Genomic DNA, 24,579 nt, shown 5'->3' with positions numbered 1-24,579 from the left:
AGAAATTGTTTTGAACAGACCAAATACTTTGAGCTTTAGATTCTGAGCAGGAGTTCTGAGCGGGTAAGAGTGTCAATCATGGATGGTTCTCTTAGCCTCACGCTTGGACGCTGAGGACTTATATAGTTAATGAAATAACAATGTTAGCAAAAATAGGCTATCATTTTTTTATAAGACTGTGTACCACTGGTATTTCCAAGTATCAAGGCAGACAGCCTTCATAGCAAAAATATAAATGAAAGAGATGTATCCTCACACAGAGTTGCTACTCCAAAATAGAAATTAGTTTAATTTCATTTCTCACATACTCAATGACATGGGACATTGATAATAAATTAGGATTTGAGAAACAATGTTTAAAAAACAAATCAATCTCAGTCTTCCTTCAATTGCCTTTTCAGTTTTCTCTTCCTTCCCTTGTCAACACTGTCCGTTTTGATTGGCTCCTGCTCTTCAAATGTGACTCCGATAGGCTTTTTCTTCCGTTTCCTCTCCTTGGTTTCTTCCTTTCCCTTCGTTTGCAGCTCAGTCTCACTGCCAAGCGATACCATTTGCACCTCACTTTCCACATGTATTAGTTTTGTTTTTACTGGCTCTAGCACTTCACTAGCCAAAACTGTTTCTTTCCCCTTACGTATTTTTTTCAGCTTGGGTAAGTCCGTCTCATGAGCAGTGTCATCAGCCTCGAAGCTTTCCCTTGATTTCTTAGACTTCTTTTTCTTGCGCTTCTTGACAATTTCTGAAACGCTATCGTCCTCCAGCACTTTCTTTGATTGCTTTTCTTTGACACAGTTAAGATCCTTTTTTCCATATTTTGCTAGGAATTCTCTTTCCTGCTCCTCCAGCCGAGCAAGTTTTGCACTCATTGTAAGGCCATGGCGTGCTCCCCTAAACAAAAGAAATCATAACTAATTATTTAAAAATAGTAACCAAAGTGTCTTCCCAATAGCATGAAATCCCTCAACACGAGTATGCTGAAATAAGATATCCAGACCCAAGTGGTGCACTTATGAAGCAGATTGTTTTGCTGCCAATTATTTAAATCTTTCAACACACCTCAAACTAAAACAGAACGATATAACACATTAACAAAGTTATGAACCAGAAAGAGGACTACACAGGAAGTGGTGATCCTTGCGATGATTTGCAGGACCTTCCGACTATGCCAACATTTATCTGCCATTACTCTAGCACAACAGATAGGTAGATCAAAGATGGTCATTTCTGTGGGTGGATTTTTTTTGTTTGTCAGGGCTCTTGTTCCTGCTCTGTGAAAGACCTAGGTTTTCAATAATGGCCATAATAACAAAAAACAAGAACGAGTTAAAGATAATTTCAGGTTTAATCTTCAGCATGATGGGATTTCTTTGCCTACAGTTTTTATTTCCAGTTAAATCGGAAAACAACACAAATCTAAGCGTTCAATTGTTCACAAAAGAGCTTACTACAAGTGTAATACCACTCCAGATCTAGGAAGATCTAGGAAATCTATTATGGCCTGCAAGGAAGATGCTGAAATAATAGGTTTCCTTTGGGTTATTCAATGTCTGTTGACTTTAACATTGCAGTCTTACATCAGGGTGGGTTGGTGGAGGGGAGCTGGGATAAGTGAAGAGTTCAGGCAAACTATGATCACATCTTGTTCGAGCTTTGTCATGCTCTTAAAATTGATTAAGTGGGGAAAATTAAAACCACAGCTTACTTGTGTGCAGTGCGTCCTCCGCAGGCTTGGATAAGCTCGTCATCAGTAATCCTGTTGAAACAAAATGCTTAGTGACTGATTTGGGACATCTCAAACTCTGGCTCGCAATCAAAACCTCTGCTAAAAAGCAAAGCGTTGTATTTTCATTTAGGAAGGTGATCAAAGAACAGAACATAATCCAAAACAAACCGTTCTACTTTGGTGCATTTTCTACAGTGAAAACTAAGTTTACTTTCTCAGCGAAGTGTAGAGTTGGGCAAATAAAGGGGTGATCAACGGGGTGGTGGTTGTGGGGAGAGTTATGTCGGGGAGAACAGTGGGAATGATTGACAAACATACATGCAGAAAGGTCACCAAAAACAGTAGACTGACGTTTTACGAGACCATTTTTATTAATACATAGTTGGGCAGATTTTTAAGAAACAGACAATTTTGACTTATCCTTCCCTTGCAAAGGTGTATTTTTGTGGAAAGACCCTTGTTGCAACCTCATGCAACATGGGTAACATACTTCCTTTCATTGTCCTTATTTCCACTCTAGGGATCAGGACTTTCTTGAAAGTCTCCAGCCATTTAAGCACCAAAATAATAGCCACAAGAAAATAGCAATTACACAAGCCTTTCTTTCTAAAAATGTCAAAATAAAGAAAATGACTGCAAATGTACTAGCAAGAAAATGTTTAGCAAGGAAGGTCAGACATTGTCCAGTACCACATTTTCTGGCACGTTTTGTGCACAATGTTGGGACAGCAATCCATTTTTTGCGATCCCATTGTATGGGCCCCCTAAACTATATGATTTTGACTATTTGTTAGGACAGTTTTTCTGAAGTTCAACTAATGGCCTAGTAGAACTATACAAATGAGATAGTACAAAACTCTACTCTTTGTACAAGATTGTACCACCCGAGTATATGGTAGCATAGACAAAGCAGCTATGCTTACCTTAGGAGGGAGGGAGAGCTGTAGGAAGGTACAAAGCAAGGGTTCAATAGAAACACTGACAACCAGAAGTATTATACAAAATAAAGATTATAAATACAAGTTAAGGCAAGATAAATCTATGGGGGAGGGGTGTTGGGGGGGGGGGGGTTAAGTACTTGTCTTAAAATTATAAACACAATAAAAACACACACAATGCTTTAAAGTACACAGACCGAAGCATAAACCTTGTTCAGAAAGCAAACAGTATTTGTAGGCAATTAAGAGCTTATCAAACACATTTAGTATAGGACACACTGATTCATGGGGAGTAAAACCATAAGTTACTTTCTGATTACTTTTATACAAGGGTAGTAGAACCTAGCAGTTGTGCAGTGACACTCAGTTAAGAAATCACTTCGTAAACTAACCTGCAAGCATACTTTACTGAATAATGGAACAATCATTCAAGGAACAGTAGAAATCTATAACCACATTCAGGATAAAACCGTTATACTAGGCGAGTATGACCTGTTGGTGTAATATACAATTACAGTTGCTTTTCCGCTCAGTGGATTAGGGACTAAAATAAGCAAAAATGCGTTACACTATTTAGGATTGCATCAGGCAGACCAAGGTCAGCTACACCCTCTGAACACTTTAAGAATGGCACACAGCTATTCTAGGCAGGTAAAATCTAATGTTTTAATATACTATTACAGTTACTTTTCAGGTCTAAGATAAGCAATAACTTGCTAACTTATATTAGGATGGCCCAAGGCAGACCAATGCAAGTAAAACCCATATACTTTTTAAAGGAACCATCAGCAACTTAAAGGTAGGTGTAAACCTAAGACTGTTTTAACATCTGTATAAAACAGACCAGGGAAAGCAAAGCTCAAGGTGAGGAAAAGGAAGTCCCGGCGCCTTGATGGGCTATGTTGATTCCTACAACTTTTATTCAGGAGTCATGGCCTGTGTTAGGAAAGAATTCTTATTTGTAGGTAATTTTCCTTCCATGTGGCAACACCTAAACTTTTTGCTGTGGTTTTCACCCTGATCTAGACTTTGCCAGAGAAGCGCAGCCTTCCGCCGCACTCCTCTGGGCTTTCGCTCCCTTCTTACGGGGAAACTGACATGCCCTTAATACGGTCAGTACCGGGAAACGTTTTCCGTAGTTCTTTTATCATGTTGCAGCTTTTGCGCAACATGACACAAGAGGGCACTGTAAGCTAAGTTACTGCTCTCTTGGGTCTCTAGTCACTCTACAGGCCCTAGACACTCTCTTTGGATTGTTAACGAACAGTGCAAGTGAATCACGGACGGGACTGGTGGCAGCGATCGTTTCTTTGTGTTTTGAGCTCCTTTTGGCTGTTTAAGCGCGTTTCTCACGCTTAGCCCAAAATGGTGGCCTGGCTCCCAAAATGCTCAGACCACAAGGCTCTTTGTCCTGCCCGCTGACTGGTCTTGCCCCCTTCACCTTCGCCAGGTCGAGCCGACCCGGGGCCTTCCTTATTTGGGTATGTACTTTCCCACGAAACACAGATGCTTTTGCGGGCTTCTACAGGACTTGTGTGTGCCTCCCGGATGTGGGCTGGGATGTCTGGTCCCAATACACATCCTGGGTGCCAGAGAGTCTAGTGTGTCTTCAATGCCTGGGACCACCGTGGTCCGTGATAGGTCCACGTATGGTGTGAGTGTTTTGTGAACAGATCTCCCATTGGGTCCCCTCCGTTTTGGCGTGAAGGGAACTACCATGTCGATCTCCTGAGTTCTCACGAACAAGGGATACAGGAGCCAAGTATCCTGCAACTACGAGGCTGAACCGAGGAATCGCTGGTGACCCGCTGAAGGACTGCTCCTCTGCACTGCTGTCGTTCTGTGAAACCATTCTGCCTCTGATCGAACGAGAAGGCCTGTACTGGTACTTCGACCCTTTGGAATAGTGGGAACAACTATTCTCGGCATCTTCATCATCTCCTGCACTTAAGCCTTCGGAAGCGTCTCTGGGCCATCCAGTGGACTGACCAGCTTACCCAGGAGTCTTGCTCTGTAACCGCCGTCAGGTTGCTGCTGTATTCTGAGTCCTAAGCACTCTCACACGATTCGTACACTTGGCATTCCCAGGTCTGAAGTGAGAAGTGTACATTGGGCTGAAATACACACAGCCGCTTGGTTGCTCTGCTGTGGTAACAATCTGTGCGGGTTCACTGAGTTTGGGACATCCTCAAATCTAACTTCTGCTGCCGCGGAATCTACACGACGCCGAGACGTCCCCTGCTCGTATCTGAACCTGCCAGCACTGAAACTGACGCGGAGAAGCCTGGGTCTGCCTGCATCGGGGACCGGTGAGTAGCAACGCTAGGAACTGGTCGCACTCCTGCAGTAGTCTGTAGCTTTTCATCGCTGTGTTAAACAGCACACCTTTTTTGCACTCGCGCTCTACTTCTGCCCGCAAGTGGAGGCCGCGCTTGAATAGCAGAGATCTGTTCGCCCTGCTTTGTTCACCACTCTGAACTGCCTGACTTCCTTGAAGAGACTCCTCTTGGCCCATCGGCACCAGCCTGTGCAGGTACTTTTGAGCACAGGGCTCCACTCTTCATAGGGCTCGGACTTCCTTCTAGTTAGATGGCCTCTGAAGGCGAACTGGGTCTAAATGATTACTTGCACTGCCTGTTTTCCTCCCCATCTAGGTGGTCTGCATATTTCGTGCTTCTAACTCTTTAGACCCTTCGGTAATTGTATATATATTGTATTTGATTGTGATGTGTTGGTTTACTTGAGTTTTATCTTGATTCTTTAATATGGTCAATATTACAAAGGCCTTGTAATAAATGTGTCTATATTTTTAATATAACACCTGCTTGGAGTAATTTGCACGCGTCCTTGCTGTGTGTGATCATTGCGGGCTTTCAGTCACCCTCACCCCTCTCGAGACCTAGTCTTGACCGCAGCGATCGCTACCTTGATTGGTCTGGCCTGTCCAGAGGTTACCCTGTTCCAAGAAACTAGGCTGGCCTTCTGAACCTCTGCCCCTCCAGGACAGAGTTCAGAAATCTATCTTAACAGCCTGTGATTCATATCCTGTCATTTATGACGCAACAGGGAGAAATAAAAGGAGTCAGTTACCTGAGAGGGGGAGGAAGAACACCCAAGTGACACAAGGGCAGAGTTTATTTTTTTATTTTTTTTATAAACGTTTTTTATTATATTTCAACCAACAAAACAATACAGACCACATGTACAGTGCAAGATGCCACAATACAATTTCAAGTTTGTACATTATACAATTTGGTCTCTGTTCCCCAAAACCCACCCCCCTTAAGAGCCCATCAAGTCTGTTTGCTCTGGATTCGCGCTGCGCGGTGAGGTCTGTTCTCCATTGGAATCCGTCAAGTCTGGCATCGTTCCAAACAGTTCCGCTATCAGTAATTTCCAGGCCAACAGGGTTCCTATCTCTTCTCCCCCTCCCATCATACTGGACTCCTGCCATGCCATGGTCTCTGCTTCCACCCCCTTTTGCAATTCCTTTCACCATATCTCCACCTGCGGTTTATGACAAGCCTTCCACTTCATGGCGATCCTCCTCTTAGCCAACACATACGCCAAATCCTTCAATTTATTAACATGCTTCAGCTTCTGCGATCTAGGGAACCCCCCCAATAGACAGGCCCAAGCTGACTCCACAACCAGTGTGACTCCTTTATCCGCCAGTTTCGCCGCTATCTCGCTCCAGAAGCGCCCAACCACAGGGCAGGACCAAAACATGTGTGCCATGTCAGCCTGTTCTTCATCGCACTTGGGACATGCTTTTCTACCCGCATTTTTAAACCTTGATATCCTCAGGGGTGTCATATACGCCCTGTGCGTAACATATAATTGTATTTGTTTCAACCTTGCGTTTCTCGACACCTTCTGATGATACCGCGGAGCTCGCTCCCACATCCCATCTTCCATCGGGGCCCCCACCTCATTTTCCCAATCTAATCTAAGTTGCATTGGTTCTTTACCAATCCTGAGCATCAGCATATCATACAATCTTGAAATCTCGTGCCCTCCCTCCGTTATGTCATATATAGCGTCTGCACTACCATCCTGCTCTGCTTCAAGAATAGTTTTGGGCCAAGTCTTCTTAATTTCCCGCGCCAGTCTATGATATGCAATATATTGGCCTACGTGCAGGCCTGTTTCCTCACCCAACTCCTCAAAATTTAAGATGGCTCCTTCCCGCCAAACATCTCCCACCGTTGCCACCCCCACTGATTCCCAGTGGTTTCTAATCATCCTACGCAGTTGCACATCTCCCTTAGCCAGTGCCACCAGCGGTATGTGCGGGGAGCACGGAGACGGGATTTCCATCATCTTGCACGCGCGGCGCCAAATCCTCCACCCAAGCATCATCATCCTGGGGCGCCCCTGCATTTCTGTTTCGGATAACCGGATCATTTCTTTTAAGTAAAATGGGGCACAGTCTGCCCTAAACAATCTGGATTCAGGGGTACATTCATCCAAGAGCCACTTAGCAACGTACTGCAGTTGGCCCGCTACATAGTAAGCCTCGTAGTTGGGGAGCCGTATCCCCCCTTTTTCGTAGAAATTTTGCAGTTTCCACAATGCCACCCTGCATCTGGTTCCCTGCCACAAAAAGTCCCTACATATACTAATGAGCTTGGCAAAAAACTTCCCAGGTATGAGGTATGGAATGTTTCCAAAATAATGCAGGAGTCTGGGCAAGACCACCATCTTAAGCATTGCACTACGCCCCATCATAGCCAGCGGCAGCCTCCCCCAAAATTGCATACTTTTCTCAATTCTTCTCACGGCCACCTCTGTGTTGTGCGTATGTGCGTGTTCAACCGTATGATACACATCTACCCCAAGGTATCGAAAGGTATCAGCAGCCCAAGGAGCCTGCAGTACCGGCAGCTGTTCTATGGGGAGTCCCTTATAGTTACCGAACGGGAAAATTACAGACTTCTGAGCATTCACTGCTATCCCAGATAGCCCCGCGTACCGATCCATAACCTCCAAAATATACTGGAGATTCTCCTCCGGGTGCTTCAGGTACAATAGCATATCATCTGCATATAAGGAGATCAAATGTTGCTCTCCTCCCACCTCGATGCCTGTGGTGTCATACTGCTGTCGTAGGTATATGGCCAAAGGCTCCAATGCCTATATATAACATAGGGGACCATGGACATCCCTGTCTAGTGCCTCTGCCTAACCGCCATCTCTCTGAAATGACAGCTCCCGTCTTAACTCTAGCGAGCGGCGCACTGTATAACATCTTTGCCCATCTTATATATCCGGGCCCCATCCCATATTCCGCCAGAGTCGACAGCAGCCATGGCCACTTGACAGAATCAAAAACCTTTACCGCGTCCAGGGACACTACTGCCATGTCACCCTCATTACCCCCCGCCCATTCTATGACTCGGTGGAGTCGCCGGTGATTAGGAGTTATGTTCTTGTTTGGAACATACCCCGTCTGATCTGGGTGTATGAGTTTGTCTAGGACTCTCCGCAGTCTGCCCGCCAAAACAGCTGTTAGTATCTTGCTGTCCTGGTTCAACATCAATAGTGGTCTGTAGGAACCACAACTGTGCCCAGGTTTATTTGGTTTAGGAAGCGGGATTAGAATTGCTTCCCTGAGCGACTCTGGCAGCTGGCCCGTCTCAAACGCTTCATTTAGCATATTCAGCATTGGAGGGAGCACTACTGCCATGTATGCTTTATAGAACTCACTCGGCAACCCGTCCGCCCCTGGGGTCTTACTAGTAGGCAATTGTCTCACCACCGCTTCTAGCTCCTCCAAGGTGATTGGTGCATCCAACTCTTCCCTCTCTTCCGCACTTATCCTGGGCAGTCCTATATCTTCGAGTGCCTCATTTATCCTCTCTTGATTATCCTCCTCACCATCCTCATACAGTTTTATGTAGTACGTGGCAAATTCCTGATTAACTCCCTCTTGGGTGTCAGCCACACTGCCATCGTCTCTTGCTATTGCCCTGATGGTGGGTCTGGGGGTTTCGCTCTTATATAACCACGCCAGAAGCCGTCCTGTCTTGTCACCACCCGCGTGCTGCCTCTCTATGTATTTCTTATAATTCAGTTTACACAACCTATCCCAATGCTCTCCACACGTCTGTTGTAGTTGAAGGATCAGTTCCGCATTCGAAGGGCAGAGTTCCGCTTCTACCTGTCCAAGTCATAATACAAGACTCCTTTCCCTATAATCACTCCTCAGACACGATTACAAGACTGTCCTATGAACCAAGACCACTCCCTAGAAAAGTAACGGGAACACATTCTCCCCTACAATCCCATTTGAACTCAAAACCCTTTCCCTCAGCTTTCATGGGTTATTTCCAGAAGCATTCCATCTCCCCCTCCCCACTTTCAACTACTGAGATGAGGAAGAGGCAATCGGGAGTAGTAAAGATTTCCCATAGGAATAAAATGGGGAGTGTAAAGGAAACCGATTGTAGAAAGAACTTAGTTGTCTCATTGATAGCGTCAGGCATTTAGTAATTATCACACACATCTGACTCCACTTGACTTAACTATAAAAGGTGTGGTTCTGCACAAGTGAAAGAGAGCTGGGGACGTTGTCTGGACCAGAGAAGCCAAAAAGCAGAGAGCAGCAGGATTTATGGCCCAGAGGAGAACAGCGTGCTGATATGCTGGCCCGGTGTTTGTGAGGGGCTGCAGCGTGGCTAGGGAGCCGGAGCAAAGCACCCTGCAGGCGGCTATTGGTGGTCGGAACATTGCTCGTTATCGTGGGATCTGTGCCTAGTCAAGGTTATCTGAGGGGCAGGTGGTGAGACCCTGGCCGCACAACCAGAAGGGGCTGTTGGGTGAGTGGGGTGAGGGGGGGGGGGTGAAGAGAGAAGGAAAAAGAAAAAGAGAAGGAAAAAGAATGAAGAAAAAAGAGAATGAAGGAAAAAGAGAAAGAAGGAAAAAGAGAAAGAAGGAAAAAGAGAAAGAAGGAAAAAGAGAGCAAGAGAGAAGCAAGTGGCTGACTGAAGCAGAGCGGGCAAAAGGAATGCAGAAAGCTACACTGAGCAGAAAAAAGGAAAATAATGAAAGGAAACTAGTAAAGCAATATAGATTGAAAGAAGAGTGACAAGATCAAGAGAAAATGTAAGAGAAAGCAAGCAAAGCAGAGAGCGCGAGGGACGCAAAATGAAAACTATAATAAGAGTCAGCGAGCGACCTGAAACGAGAGAGAAGGATGTAAGCGACTCGGCTGAGTGAAAAGTGTGCACGGGAAAGAAGAAAAAGGTGTCCGGGGGTACGTAAAGGTAAAGAGAGTGCAAGTGTGCACTGGAAAGCGAGAATGAAGGTGCCAGTGGGCACAGGAAGGTAAAGAGTGCAAGGGTACATGGAAAAGCTGGAGAAGGTGCGAGTGAGCGCAAGAAGGTGTGTGTGCAAGAGAAGAAAAGAAAGGTGTCGGTGGGCACGAGAAAGAAGTTAAGAAAACAGAGGGGAACCAGAAGGGGTGCGGAAAGCCCCTGAAGGCAAAAGGCTAAGAGAAGGAAGAGCAAGAAATAAACAGAGGGGTTAAAGCTCAGAGTGGTCACGCTTAGGAGGAGCAAAGAACCTGGCGTATACAAAGGTCTCTGATGCTATCCCTTGAAGGAACTGTATATGTAAGAAAGGTACATTCTGACACACTGAATTCATATTTTGAAACTCAAGAGGGGCATAAGCTTGGGGACGGAACCCTAAGAGGCCCAATAGGAACTTGTGATTGAAGCTCAAGAAGGGCCTAAGCTTAGGGAAGGCAACCCTGACTTGCCCTAGAGCTGAACCTTGGTTTGAACTTGGAAGAGGCCCAAGCTTGGGGAAGGGAAACCCTAAGAGGCCTATCAAAGTGGAATCTTGATTATTTTGTGTTACTGAAGGAATTGAAGCTTGGGGAAGAGATCCCGGATACGCTTAAAGAATAACTTTTTTGGTTATGTTTTGAACTTGGAAGGACTAAAGTTTGGGAAAGGGACTCCCGAGGCTTTAAATACATTGGGCCTCATTACATGTTAGGCGGTTAACGGCGCCAGTAGAGCTGCCGGCGCTGTTAATCCCTACCATCTCTTCACGAGGTCTGTTCGCGGGACCCGCTAAGGACTCCTGATGGCATCCTCAGCGGGTCCCGCGAGCAGACAAGATGCTAACAACGGGCCCGTAATTAACGGGCCCGTTGTTAGCATCCTCCCCATTCCCATTGAGCCCTATGGGGGCTCAATGGGAATGGGGATGTACCAGGTCTGGGTTCTCGGAATGGGGAAACATCGGGCCGTCCAAGGTCGGAATGGCCCGGTATTTCCCCATTGCAGGAACCCGGACCCGGTACCCGGAATGGGAATAGCCATGCCGCTAAAAGAGGCACGGCTACCTCCATACTTGTAATGAGGCTCATTGACATTGTTTATAGGACCTTCTCCATAGTTCAAACAAACAGTCTCTTTTGATTCAACTTATTCTTTTGAAGCTGAGCAACACATACCTAGTGAGAAGACCACCTGAAACCAATCCTGGTTTCCTATTTTTGTTGAACCACCACTTTTTGCTTTTGAAAGACTTCCTAGCACATTTTTATTAAAGAGTGAGGGCAAGCATAGGATTATACAGACAGATTTTTACTTTGGACTTGACGGCCCTTAGAAACTTCAGTTAAAGGAACCATCCCTTTAGTGTTAGGGCCATTTAGGCATTACACCAACCCAGGAACTTTAGTAAATAAAGGTTTTGAAACAAATATCTTTGAGTCTGTGTCTCTCATGATACCATGCCTGTCTCACAGTAGGTAAAATCCCAGGCAGACTTATTTTAGACAGGCTATACAGCAGGTCAGGGGGGGAAGCAAGACCCAGTTGGTGAACTAACACTAATATTCTCAAAGAAATAGTTAAGTTAAGCCAACAGCATTACTTTTGGGAAGAGTCACAACAAATTCACAGGTGACTAAAATAACCTTACATATACCTTTCAGAATGGCACAACACACATTCAAAGTAAGTAAGAATGTGTGTAACTGCTCACTCTCAGAGTTACAGTTACCAACCTACTCATTTACAATTAAGCTACACAGGAATCACAAAGGCTTAAGGTAGGTAAATATCCCAGCCAACACAGTACCTCAGCACAGACGAAGAGTTGCAGCAGGGGAGACTTCAGGATTTGCAGCCAAAAACCTGGTCAGTGGATACATTTATCATGAAGACGAAAGACAGGGCTTTGGCAGGAATTTTGTAGCAAGGGTCAACAGGGAAGTCTCTAGGCAAGAGTTTCATAGTGGCTGGATGTGGCTTTGTGGTTTCGGCACTCTTTTCAGGAGCCAGAACACAGAATATTGCCGATTGGATTTGCATCGCTAATCTGTTCCAGCACTCTGGTGAGGGGACTTCAAGGACTGGAATCGCGGGGGGCGTGGCCAGCATGCGAGCAGGCAGGACGCGAGTCCGTGGAGCTTCAGCGGCCGCCGATGAAATCCTGTTTAAACATCCTTTTCGATGGAACATTTTGGACTCCAAACACATCTGTGGCTAAGAGGATAAGGTGTGGCACAGGCACACCGAGCTGGAAAGCAGAAAGTCAGCCTCTTACCGAGATATTAGATAACGAAACCTGATCGGGCGCGAAAGCGTGAAACCAAGATGGCCGCAGCGACTTAGTGGAGCTGCAGGAGAGAGCTGTGGCGTCCACGAAAGGGCTGGGAACGTGGCTGTTCTGTCGCCCGGTTAGTGTGCCCAACACTGAGGAGGCAGGCAACGTGTGCGCAGCTGCGGTGCAGGACGGAGGGAGAGACGCAGGGAGCAGCGGGAGTGGCAGGTGATACGCGGAGCGGACGGCACAGCGCTGCGTGTGCCTCCCGGAAAGAAGGTAGGAAGGGACGCCGTTCTGAGAGCGAACGGACAGATCCCCCCCCCCATTCCCCCTCGTTGGAGTAACGGCTCGCCGTTGGATTGGCAGTGCGAATGGGACTTCACTCTGGGGACAAGGCAAGATACTCAAGTTGTCGTGAAGCGGCCTCCCCCCATGGTGGCACTGGCTTTGCGGCCCAAGGCCGATCCTTATCCTCGCCTCCCGCCCCCGCGAGGAGAACTGGAGAAAATCTGCATCCCACGGACTGGGCAGAGAGGCAACAATAGATCCGGAACCGGCGCCTGCAGGGACACTCCTGAAAGCACTCAAACACAACTCTTACCCGGCAGTTACGAGAAGCGAAACAGGCATGGTAGCGAACCACGAAGCGTTAAACCCACTTCGCCCCAGTCAAGGTGTGCAGGCACAGGGTAGTGCGAGTGACACCTCCCGTTAAGAAGAAGTGGTTACATAGCGCTCGGACCAGACACTGCCAAAGCGGACTCACTGGAGGCCCCTTGCGGGGACGTGGCGGCACATTTCAACCAGCATAGCACTTGCATATCGAATTGATACCTGTGAAATCAGTTAAAGAGTTTAATAGAGCAAACTTCCACACACTATACCGCCACCTCCCACGCTACAGAATGGGGAAAGACACCACGGAAATCGAACATACAAAGCAGAATGGACCAATATGCTTTCGCCACGACATCTCAACCGACGGATCAAGCACCGCTGGCAAACTCTCCAGACGCGAAGGACACCCTTTCTCTGAAAGATGTAATGGCGGCCATTGCGAGTTCCTGCACCTCCATGGAAATGAAAATAGACAGTATAGTGGCGGATGTGTCCTTCCTCTGCCACAACCTGCAAAAACTCAGCTCTCGCTTGGGGGAAGCGGAACAGCGCATCTCAGGTACAGAGGACAACATTAGCAATATCAACCAACAATTGTCACAGACACTGTGCAGGTTGAAGACCCTGGAGGCCAGAGTGGATGAGGGCAGGTCTCGCCGCAACAACGTGCGTATCCTCGGTATTCCGGAGGGAACTGAGGGACCGAGCAAGGAACTGTTCTGGGAACAGTGGCTAGCGGACATCTATGACCCTCATTCCTTTTCCAAATTTTTCTCAGTAGAACGCGCTCACAGGATACCTTCTGGCAAGCCCATCCCAGGAATGCCGCCCAGGACTAATTGCTAAGCTCCTTAATTATCGTGATAGGGATGCGCTGCTCCAGTTGGCCCGTGCGAGGGGAACGATCACTTATAATGGCTCCCGGATAGCCTTCTTCCCTGATTACACGCAAGACAATCATTCGAACCACTGAAACGGCAGCTATCCCTCATGAAAGTGAAATTCGGACTGCTATTCCCAGCTCAGCTCAAGATAGATCATAAAGGTACGACCACACACTTCACTGACCCTCAGGAGGCTGGAAATGGGTGGAGACCCACATTGAGGGCGACTGGTCAGCGCAACCAAGGAGAAAGGAAGATAGACGCCGGCCTCGCCCGGACCGGGCCCCCCGGGGGAGACCCCCGGTGGACATGGAACAAATGGCTCTAGAACAAGCAGTGGAGCACGCCGAGCACCAGCCAGGATGATGCACTCTTACTCCGAACCATAAATAACATCACGAAAACAACATAGCAACGGCGGCCGCCCGAGACCACCTCCCAGGAACTTGAACTTAAATTTAGACTGTGACCACGAACAGTCAGTTTGGCAACGGAACAACCAAAGTAAGACAGTTGGAGATTGGTTAAAGCAGAAGCACAGAGACTTGGGTAATGGTTATTAGTTAATGAGTTACCTGTCCGTTTGACAGGGTGTTTGATAGTTGTATTGGGCGACAGATGCTTCAGGTTGGGTGGAGTATAGGGTGGGGATGTGAGTTGTTATGTTAAAAGCTACACCAAGTTCAAGAAGTACATGCCAATAACTCCTCACGTTTGACCCGCATGGAACGAAAGAGCAAACGAGTCCCGACACTGAACCAACAGATGTACGATCCAGCTCAATCCCGATCCAGGTTGGTGGATCATGGAACACTCTTAGATATACAATATACCGACACCACACATGCACAAGTTACATGGCGCAGAACACCAATGTAGATAAAAGCAGTGCCATCCGGGTGATGACATGGAACGTTAACGGGCTCGGAAATAGTATTAAAAGATGCGTAGTCCTACAAGCACTGAACCGTCACTCACCGGATGTGACCTTCTTAACAGACACATCTGGCGGGCACAAGATGCACACTGTTTAGTCGCACAAACTACCGACAAGCCTTTCATGCCGGATTCACCATGGGATCACGTGGGGTATTGATCGTAGTACACAAAAGACTCCCCTATAGCCCCACTGCAGTCACCCAGGACCAGGGAGGTAGATATGTACACACGATAGGAACCCTGTGGGAACGCACCATCTCTATGATCGCTGTATATGCACCACCTAACCTCCTAACCCCCCCTGACTAACGATATTACACCCCTAATTGTTGACAACACTGAAGGCCTCACGTTGATTGGAGGAGACTTTAACAAAGTCATGAACACAGAGTTGCCTAGGACACATGTACGATCCAGAAACCCAGATATATGCACTAAACTCGCCACATTTACCAATGCACTGGGGTTACATGATGCATGGAGATCCCTACATCCCAATACAAGAGAATATTCGTACCACTCCGGTGCACATGCTTAGTTATCCAGGTTAGATTACTTCTTCTTACCAATGTGTAACATACATGAGGCGTGTGACGCACAACTGCTCCCCAGAGGTATTTCAGATCATTCCCCACTCATGTTAACGATTAAGACCAGCAGACCACTCCCCCACCCAGTTGGAGACTGAATGGTTATTACCTGGGGTTTCCCGAACTGGTGGAACACATACAAAAAGTTACCGAAACATACTTGAAATAAATACGGACTCTGTGGACAGCCCAACAACGCTATTGGAGGCACTAAAAGCAGTATTGAGGGGTGAAATCAATGCCTGGACTGCAGCCCACAAGAAAAAACACCTTGAAGCGATACGTGCAGCTGAAGCCAAGGTACGGAATGCAGAATCTGCTCACCTGGTCCATGACCTACCCCAGACACAACGTGCACTGCAGTTAGCACAGAAACAGCTACAGCACATAGCCTTAGACAATGCAAAAAAAGTGCATGCAGCAATGCAAGCGAAAATATATGAAACTGGGGACAAGACGGGGAAAATCCTGACATGGTTGGAGTGCAGGGACTTAGGCCTCATGCCTCACTCAAGTTAGGAAACGAACGACAGAAAAACCAGACCCGCTAGTAACAGACCAGGACATAGCGGAGGGATTTGCTAAATATTACGCTGAACTGTACAGTGCACCACTTGCACTGCCACCGACCGATATATTAGAAGAAATTACCCTTCCTACCCTAGACGAGCAACAGGAGGTCCTACTAGAACAAGAAATCACAGAGGAAGAAGTAACCTGTGCAATGTCAGAACTTCAGTCAGGGAAGACCCCAGGCCCGAACGGTTTTCCTGTCGAAATATGGAAGAAAATAGATGCAAACAATCTCTCCACAACTACTGCGCCTCTTTCAACACTCGCGCTCGCAGGGTTGCCTCCCCCAGACCTCAGAAAAGCTACAATAATAGTTTTGCCCAAAGCAGATAAGCCACCTGACAAGTGCAGTTCCTACAGACCCATCTCTCTTATAAACTGCGAGGCCAAAATACTGGCGAAAGTACTGGCCAATCGGCTGCAGCGCATCGTACACACACTAGTGCACCCGGACCAATGCGGATTTATGCCACAAAGATCCACCAGGCAAAATATATATAGATTACACACAGCACTAGAAAAAACACCTAGGCTACCAAACCCCCTACCCCTACCCCTACTGTCCATAGATTTCGAGAAGGCATTCGACTGTGCATTGGGAGGCAATTTGGTAAATTATGCGACGAATGGGCATAGGCCCATACTTCATGAGTTGGGTTGAGCTACTATAACACCTTCCAGTAGCAGTAACAAGAGTGAATGGGTATACTTCCGAACCCTTCCAGCTAGGTAGGGACACACGACAAGGCTTCCCCCTGTCAGCTTTGATTTTTGCGTTAGCAATCGAACCTTTAGCAATCCTGTTAAGATCCACGCAAACATGGAGTGGCTTCAGGTGGGCGGACGGCTGGGAAGACAGAGTGTCTCTATACGCGGATGATCTTTTAATTTATCTGGCGGACCCGCGATTTTCCTGCCCCGTTGTGTCGCATTTACTAGAGAGATAAGGCGCGTTCAGCGGACTCCGCGTCAACTGGTCAAAGTCCATACTATTCCCGGTGAGGCATATAGACATTGCGATACCAGATGTGTGCCCCTACCATATTGAAAGGGAACAATTCAGATACCTCGGTATACAAATCACACACAAACTAACGGACTATGTGGGGAAAAACTTACATCCAGTAGCGACCAGGTTCAAGGATGATGTTCACCACTGGATGTCCCTACCACTCACATTACTGTTATGCACAGCACTCTTCAAAATGATGGCCCTCCCCTGTTTTCTCTACGTGCTACAAAATGCACCACTATCAATAGCACCCAGTGAGTTCCATAAGATAGATCAAACACTTAGGAAGTTGTTATGGAAAGGGGGGCACCCAAGAATGGCACTTACTACCCTACAAAGATCCATATGGGAGGGCGCGATTGGGCTCCCCCGGCTACAGACCTATTACTGGGCCAGTCAAATGGCAATAGTGAATGACAAACTGCATGGGGATACCACTCTACTGCATAACATAATACTAGACACCGACGCACAAGAAAGACCCATCATGAGCCTCCTCTACCGGAAAAAAGAGCGACCCGCTGACCCATCCATGTTGTCGCATAGAACCCGTGTCTGGGCAGATACACAAATACCTAGGTTGGGATAAAAAAACAACTCTAGCACAACCACTCTGGAACAACAGACCTCTCCCGGAGGTGAACAAACCCCCTAAATGGCAAGCATGGGCCCAACTAGGTATTACGAATGTTGGCGATGTGATGAAAGAAAATGTAATAACATTTGCGGATCTAGCTGCCACCTTTGCACTCCCTCCCAACGAACAATATCACTATATCCAGATCAAACATGCGTTGCAGGCCCATCTCCCTGAATTGAGTGACATACCTGATTATTCTCCACTAGAACGTAATGTATTCCCAGAACTGCTTAAACAGAAAGTCACACCGACTATGTACAGTGCTAATAACTCCTTTGCTACGAAAGAGCTGTCGAGCCTGAAAGCCGAGAGTGAGGTAGGTGATATACTCCCAGAGGAATGGGTGACTGCGCTGATGTACCCCAGAGAATCAACTATCTCCTCCAGGCTTAGATTAATTCAACTGAAGATACTTCATAGGATTTATTACCCAAGGGTGGGACTGTTCAAGTGGGGAAAGGCTACAAATCCATACTGATTGCGATGTAAGATGGAGGAAGGCTCCTATTATCATATCCTGTGGGACTGTGCCATCATTCAACAATACTGGCAACAGTGCTGTGAAGAACTGTCAAAGGTAATGGGCAAGAGGATACTTGCAAATCCAAAGCAATTATTGGTGGGGATAGAAGGAGACACTGATCTAACGAGGTACGAGAGAGCGCTCTTATCTACCACCACTGCGATACTTAAAAGGAACATAGCGTAACTTTGGGGCTACGAGAGGCCACCGAGCCTGGAACAATGGATCACGGACGTGGATATCTGCATCGCGATGGAAAAGAGAGTCTATACTGCCAGGGGGTGCCCAGAAAAAGCGCAAAAAATATGGCAAAGTTGGGAAGAGGCGCACTAAAAGTAACTTATAATATTGTACCGTTACGCCATCCAGACACTTGCAGATGGACTGGTGGGTGTAATGCGAAAGGGACAAAATGTTGTGGCATGTTTTGCAGCTCGTTGGTAAGGGACCACAGCGGGGAGTTGTTGGCGGGCGGGTATGGGAAGTTTTGTTTACCCCACTGTGTGGGGCTGTATGTTTTATGTTTCCAAAAAACCAATAAAATGTGGTATTAAAAAAAAAAGCACTGGAATCGCATCTCTGGAAGTCCAGCAGGATGCCACCAAAATGTCAGCTCAATTTGGAATTAGGAAGACTGTGCACCGCACAATGGCTTGAGGTCCCAGGGTATTGCAGCCCTGCAAGGTTGCAGCACAATGTGGGATGGCTCAAAATGCAGGTATTCTTGAGTTTATTGGATCTCACCAGGCTCTGGGTCGGAGTCGTCATTTTCAGAATCCTCAGGTCGCTTGGAAGGAAGATTAACAGCAGGCTCTACTTACCACAGCAGGTTGTCCAGTCACTGGAAATCATCTCAGCCCCCGGTTCTTCAACTTCGGATTTAGGTCCAGTGGTTGACTACCTCTTCAGCTTCCAGGATCAGACTTTTATGCAGGAACCCAGCCAATCAAACAGACGTGCAACATTCAAACCTGGGGGCTTGGCAGTCCTTTCAGGACAGCCAGCCTCCCAGTTTGAACTGGATTTTCACATATAGGCTGGAAGACAAGCGGCTGCAGAGATTTAGGACTGCTCCCTCGTTTCCTGCCTTCACAGACACTCTGGAGCCTTGGCAGGCTTGATCGAGGTCTCCCGCCGAATATAAAAATCAGACAAAGCAATTTCCTGCCCTGGAGGGCAGCGGAACCCTCAAGAAGGGACAAGAGCGAACATGGCAAAAAAGAAGCCCAGGGCCATTTTGGTAAAATGGACACCCATGGGTGCCTTTACCGCAGCTGTGAAAACAGCCCTCGATAAAGGTTCACTGAATTTGTAAAAAGGTATACTGCCACCAGCCATTTAAGGTAAGCTTGTCCCTGTAACAGAATGTTACAGTGCTAGTGATGAAGGGGATACATTGTAGCTCCCCAGCACTCCACAGAAGGTGGGGTGTGCTGGTTTCACCTAACAAAATGTAGACGGGATAGAAATATCCATTCTACCCTTGGGAACAGTAGTTCTCACAAGGTTAGCCAGAGAAAGTAAAAGGGGCTCCCAAACGGCAACCCTGTAACAATAAAAAGGTATATACCAAAATTTGTCAAAGAGGATAACATTAAAAGGACACTATGGAGAGTTTTAAAAAGGACACCCATAAAAAGTAAAAGGATCTGAGTTTGGAAAAAAGTTCCCACTCACTGAAGTATAGGGAAAAGTAATCACCAGTCCAGCAAAAAGTTCTGGTAGTCTCACAAATGAGGTGGATTTAGCACTAAGGTTAAAATCTAAAAAGTTATTTTAGCTCCTTCACTTATTTTTTGGTTAATGGGACTTCCATCGAAATCCCCCTGCCACTGCAACGCTTTTACATGTGCTGTCTTTTGTTAACATATAGAGCTCCGAGGACAGGCGTGCCTTTAAGCACCCCATTTTGGCAAGAGATGCAATTCTACAAATCTACACTTACGTTTTAGAGCAGCCTGGTTGCTGCAGTAATTTGTTTTCTCCAGGGGTGAAGTTGGTTTTACAAGATTAAGAGCCCAATGTACCAATATGGAAGCCATTGCGGTTCTACTTTAAAGTTCTATTCCGGGCCATTTTGTTTTAGGCTACCCTGTCCCAGTGGGGGGCACGAGACAGGCTTGTAAGGGTTGCCGTGTGAACTTTGGCAACCCAGCCCTATGCCTTCTATTGTAGTTTAGGCTGGCTGGATGTAGGACGTTTACCTGCAGGCCATTTTCAACAAAGTCCCGTTCCCAGAACCTTGTTTCAGCACTGCAGGAAAACATTCCCTTTGAGCATCCCCTTCCCTGGCCTCTTCCAATGCAGGGGAGAGCTGTTGCATCCCCCACCCTATGGCCCATCACATATTCAGCGGGGGACACCCACAGATATCCCTCTATCTAGCTCTCCAGCCGAAGCTTCCCAATTCCAGGCCTGTTGGGGTAATGGATACAATAAAAGTGGGCATATAGGCAAGGCTTTTTCTCGTTTCCAGTCCCAGCATACATTCTGTGGATGGACCAGAGTGCTTGACAGTTCTTTTAGTCCAGCCGCATTGGCAGTCTGCCTAGTGTGGGATTGGAGAGAGGCTTAGTCCAGCTCATGAGTTAATGGTGACATCCAGAGGGGACCACGTGAATTCCTCAAATCAGTTGAATACCATATTTATTGTTGGACGATTACTTACAAAGATGGACTGCTGATTTTCTGGGGCCAGGTTCAGCCTTACCGGCTGTGCCCTGAGTCCTCTGTCTTCACTCAGATTTATTATTTTCGCCAATGGGTGTCCTTCCTGGGCTTTACTTCGTACTCTTCCAGTTTCGCCTTGTTGACTGAACTGGCTGTCCTGCACTGGGACTGTACTATAGTCACTGCAGTGTTGCTTCCCTGTTAAATGCTCTTAGACCAAGCGCCTTGCAGTAGGGATTGTTCGCCGATACCAGATCCTATAACCAGCCCTACAAAAGAAGAATTTTACTTTCCAGGTTCTGCCACCTTTTCCAAGCTGAATCCTGTGAAACTGGCACTTTAAGTACCTATCCCTCAGTCCCGGTTAGGGAGAAAGTTCAGTTTCTGTGCTAATTCCCTCTAACCTGAGAGACCCCCACCACTTTTTGCTGGACTCTGGGATTTTTTTATTTATTCTCCTGAGTGAGTAGAATTTTTTCCCACTCATTCTTTTGCTCTGACGGGGAATCTTATTTTGCTGCGTGTGTGGAGTATACTTTCCTGCATAGATTTCAATACAGGCATCTGCCATTGAGTTTTGTGACACACAGCATCCTCTGTGCAGTGCCACTGAGGAGTCCCTTGGACTTACCTCTTTATTCTCGTGTGTGAACTACAGTTCCCAGGAGTAGTAAGATAACGTTTATCTTCCTTCCCTTTTCTTTTGTGGGTCCAGCACACACCACCTTAGGTGGGGTGTTACATTGTAATGCCTTTTCCCACTACTCGTGTAACTTTTTGTTACAGTAACTAACAAACCTAAATGGCTGGTGGCAATGGAGACATTTTCTACCTTTATTTGTGTAGGTTACTAGCATGATGATTTCTCAGCTGCAGTACAGCACCCATGGGTGACCATTTTCTAAAAAATGGGTGACCATTTTCTAAAGGCTGTGTCTGGCAAAGCAGGATGTGAGGGAGGGTCTCGAAATGTCACTGTCCTTTGTTTGTAGGTGTGCCTGGCTGAACCCAGTTTAAACTGGGTGGTTGCCTGTCCTGCAGGACAGCCAAACTTCAAGTGATTGACAGCCATTTGGTGTGAATGAATGTGTTCCAGCGTGTAAGGCAAGGATTTTTGGACCACAGGCAGAGACTTCCACTGGAACTGGAAATCTGAAGCTGAGCAGAGATGCCAGCAGCACCTTCAAAAACCACAGAAGTACTGGTGAATCCCTGCAGCTATCCTGACCCGTTTTCAACTCAACAGTGAAGTTCTGCCAAGTACGCACTTTGGACTAGTGGGAACAATCAGCCTCAAAACCTTCTTCAATTTGGGCCATCATGCGACGTCTTGCGACTTTCCCGGGCTGCAGAACACCAATACTGGGGTACCTGGACCGCTTGAGTGCACCGTCTTGCAATCAACAAATCTCGCTGAAACTTCAGAGGCGCCCTTGTGGACCTTCCGAAGCTGCAATTCTCCCCCAAGGGTCCCCTCACAAGAATTAAGGACGAAGAAACCGAAGAGAATCTAACCAGCGATATCCGTTGCCTCTTGGCACTAAGAAATGGCGCCCAAAACCACAAACCACCGCTGGAGTGAGCTGAATCCTTTGCTGCCAACCCCTTCTCTCTCGAGTGCTGCTGCAGAAGCACACCAAAAGTCCCTGCTGTCGCTCCAACTACCAAGGAGAAGGAATCACGCTCTTCATCTATGCATCAGGAAGGCGACCAGCTACATTTTCAACTTCACTCTTACTGTGGGGCTTGGGTTACACTTACCTTAGGCCAGTTTCGGTGCTCCTTTGCTTTGGGAGTGGTGTTTTTCTCATTTGGGAGTTGACCTCAACTCTACTATGCAGGCCTTGCAACCTGTATTCCTACAGGACGGCTCCTCTTGAGCTCCTGTGTCTTCTACAAGAACAACTGACTGGTTACTTAACTTTTCTCTGAATATTTTCATCAGAATTGGTGCTGCCCATTTGACTGTGGCTTTGCTGGTTTCCCAAAAGTCCATCTTCTTGGTCGTACTGGCTCAGGAAATGCGGGTTCCTCCATAAACCTGAATTGTGAACACTTTATTAAATCCCTCTTGGAGAGTGTTACATTGTTACTTAGAAATCGCTAGCTGTGTTCTGTCTAACCTTTACTTTCCCTTAAAATTAATTTTGCAAAGGTGATAAATACAAGTGCTTTTACTGACCTTAACTGAAGTCACGCTGTGCTCGATATGACAAGTATATGAAAAGTTACTCACCTGCTCACATAACTCCCTCCCAAGGTAAGCCTGGCTGCCCAGCCACAATACCGACCTGTGTAGTACAGACCTTTATTAAGAGTTGGGTCCCTAATACCAAGAGATAAGTCTTATGAGGTCTAGCCCCTGTTAGACTTTAGAAAACATACCCAACACTGGTGACAGGTGGTGGGATTGGTGTAGATTGGATTACATTGACTATTGGTTATACCTATGGCCAAGGAATCCATCCACAAGGCTAGCTCTGCTAAGAAAAGTAAACTTATAACTAATATGTGCAGTGTGTTCTCGTGGAAGTGAAGAGAGAAGAGGTGAAGCTGTGGGCTGCGCGCCCCTTTCTGGAGACTGTTCACTCTATTATTCTTGCTGGAAACGGTGTTCAAAAGCCCCAGCACATCGGAGCACATGGTGTGCGCAGTATTTTCTCGTATTCTACTGGTCCAGCTGAACAGTCGGCCGCCTTGAGCCTTGGCCAGCACTTTGTCAGCACTATCTTCCTGTCTCCTGAAAAGGTACTGTGCTCATTTGTTTAGCCCACTTTTAACTTTGCTCTCCGTGATTTGACATTGAATTGCGACCAAGACTGTAACCGGGTCGAGGTAGGAGTGCGGTTGCTAATTTAGCACCATAGCCCGCCTCTAAGGATCTTGATTCAGAGGTGCCTCAGGAGTGTGGGTGTGTCAAGAGCGCTACCTTTCGGCCCCATAGCCCGTCCCCCATGCGCTGGATTAGCGTTGTGTTCTACGTCCTGTCTTCATATTTAACTAAGTACCTACCTCGACTAAACTATCACTGAAGATGCACTCGCACAGTGGAATTCTGCAACATGTGATGCCTTTGCTGAATAGGGCACCGGTCTCGACTCAGGAAATGTTGCTGGATGTATCACTCCCATTACCACCATCTGCTACCATGGGCCCAGGCGATTTAATCGCCTCCACACAGTGTGCCGAAGGACCAAATGCTAATCTTTTGTTAGTCCCTCAAGATGTCACTTGTCAGAATGGTGGGGGCATGCTTCCTTGGCAGCTGGCTCAATGCCCCTTTCTTGTGCAGTGTAAAATTACTGCTTTCTACACTGTGGCCAAAAAGACATATTTACAACTGGTTAGATCTTTACCTGCGCTCATTAGTCTTGGCGGAAATGACATTTCCATCAATTCATCTTGCCACATGGAAGACTCGGTCAGTATGTCGAATACTCCCCCTGCTACCTCTCTGGGTTTTCGGCATTACCTAGATTCATAATTTTCATCTTTGAACTCCACTCAGCACCTGCTGCATTGTGACGACTGTCGGCTGCATTTCACAATTTAAAGGAGAATGCGGACCCCTCGATTTGTGAGGCATTGCTGGAAATCAATAAAGTGCTGTGTGTGTGTCATTGTACGAAAGGTTGAAAACAGAAACCAAAACACATTCTGTATTACTAGATTCACTGCTTTTTAAATTTTATAATGTCAAACTACACAATGTGGCCAAATCATTTATCTCCAACTATGGGCGGGATCATGTGGAGCATATTGAAGTGGTGGATAATGATTCAAATTATCAAAAGGACTCTCCTGATAAAATTTTTCTGGTACAGGCATTCCACCGGGATCTTGATTTAGAAACACCTCAGGACACAGAGGCTATTATCAGCAACAATAAAATCCTCTAT

The 24,579-nt window shown here is 46.7% G+C and overlaps 1 protein-coding gene across 3 annotated transcripts in view; it reads right to left on the bottom strand.

Annotated features, from left to right (window-relative positions):
• Positions 1-262: 262 nt before the first annotated feature.
• LOC138455904 (G patch domain-containing protein 4) overlaps positions 263-24,579 on the bottom strand; it is a 296,404-nt gene continuing 272,087 nt past the window's right edge. For all 3 annotated transcript variants that reach the window (XM_069607140.1, XM_069607141.1, XM_069607142.1), the window contains 2 exons: positions 1,703-1,753; positions 263-888 (listed from right to left, as the gene is read on the bottom strand). In XM_069607140.1, coding sequence (XP_069463241.1) covers positions 375-888; positions 1,703-1,753 — 565 coding nt within the window. In that variant the 3' untranslated portion in view covers positions 263-374. The remainder of the gene's footprint in view (positions 889-1,702; positions 1,754-24,579) is intronic.

The sequence above is a fragment of the Ambystoma mexicanum genome, chromosome 1p, assembly GCF_040938575.1.
Source record: "Ambystoma mexicanum isolate Mex_15411 chromosome 1p, UKY_AmexF1_1, whole genome shotgun sequence".
Taxonomy (NCBI): domain Eukaryota; kingdom Metazoa; phylum Chordata; class Amphibia; order Caudata; family Ambystomatidae; genus Ambystoma; species Ambystoma mexicanum.
The sequence above is the reverse complement of the archived record's forward strand: the minus strand, read 5'-3'. Positions and strand labels throughout refer to the sequence as shown.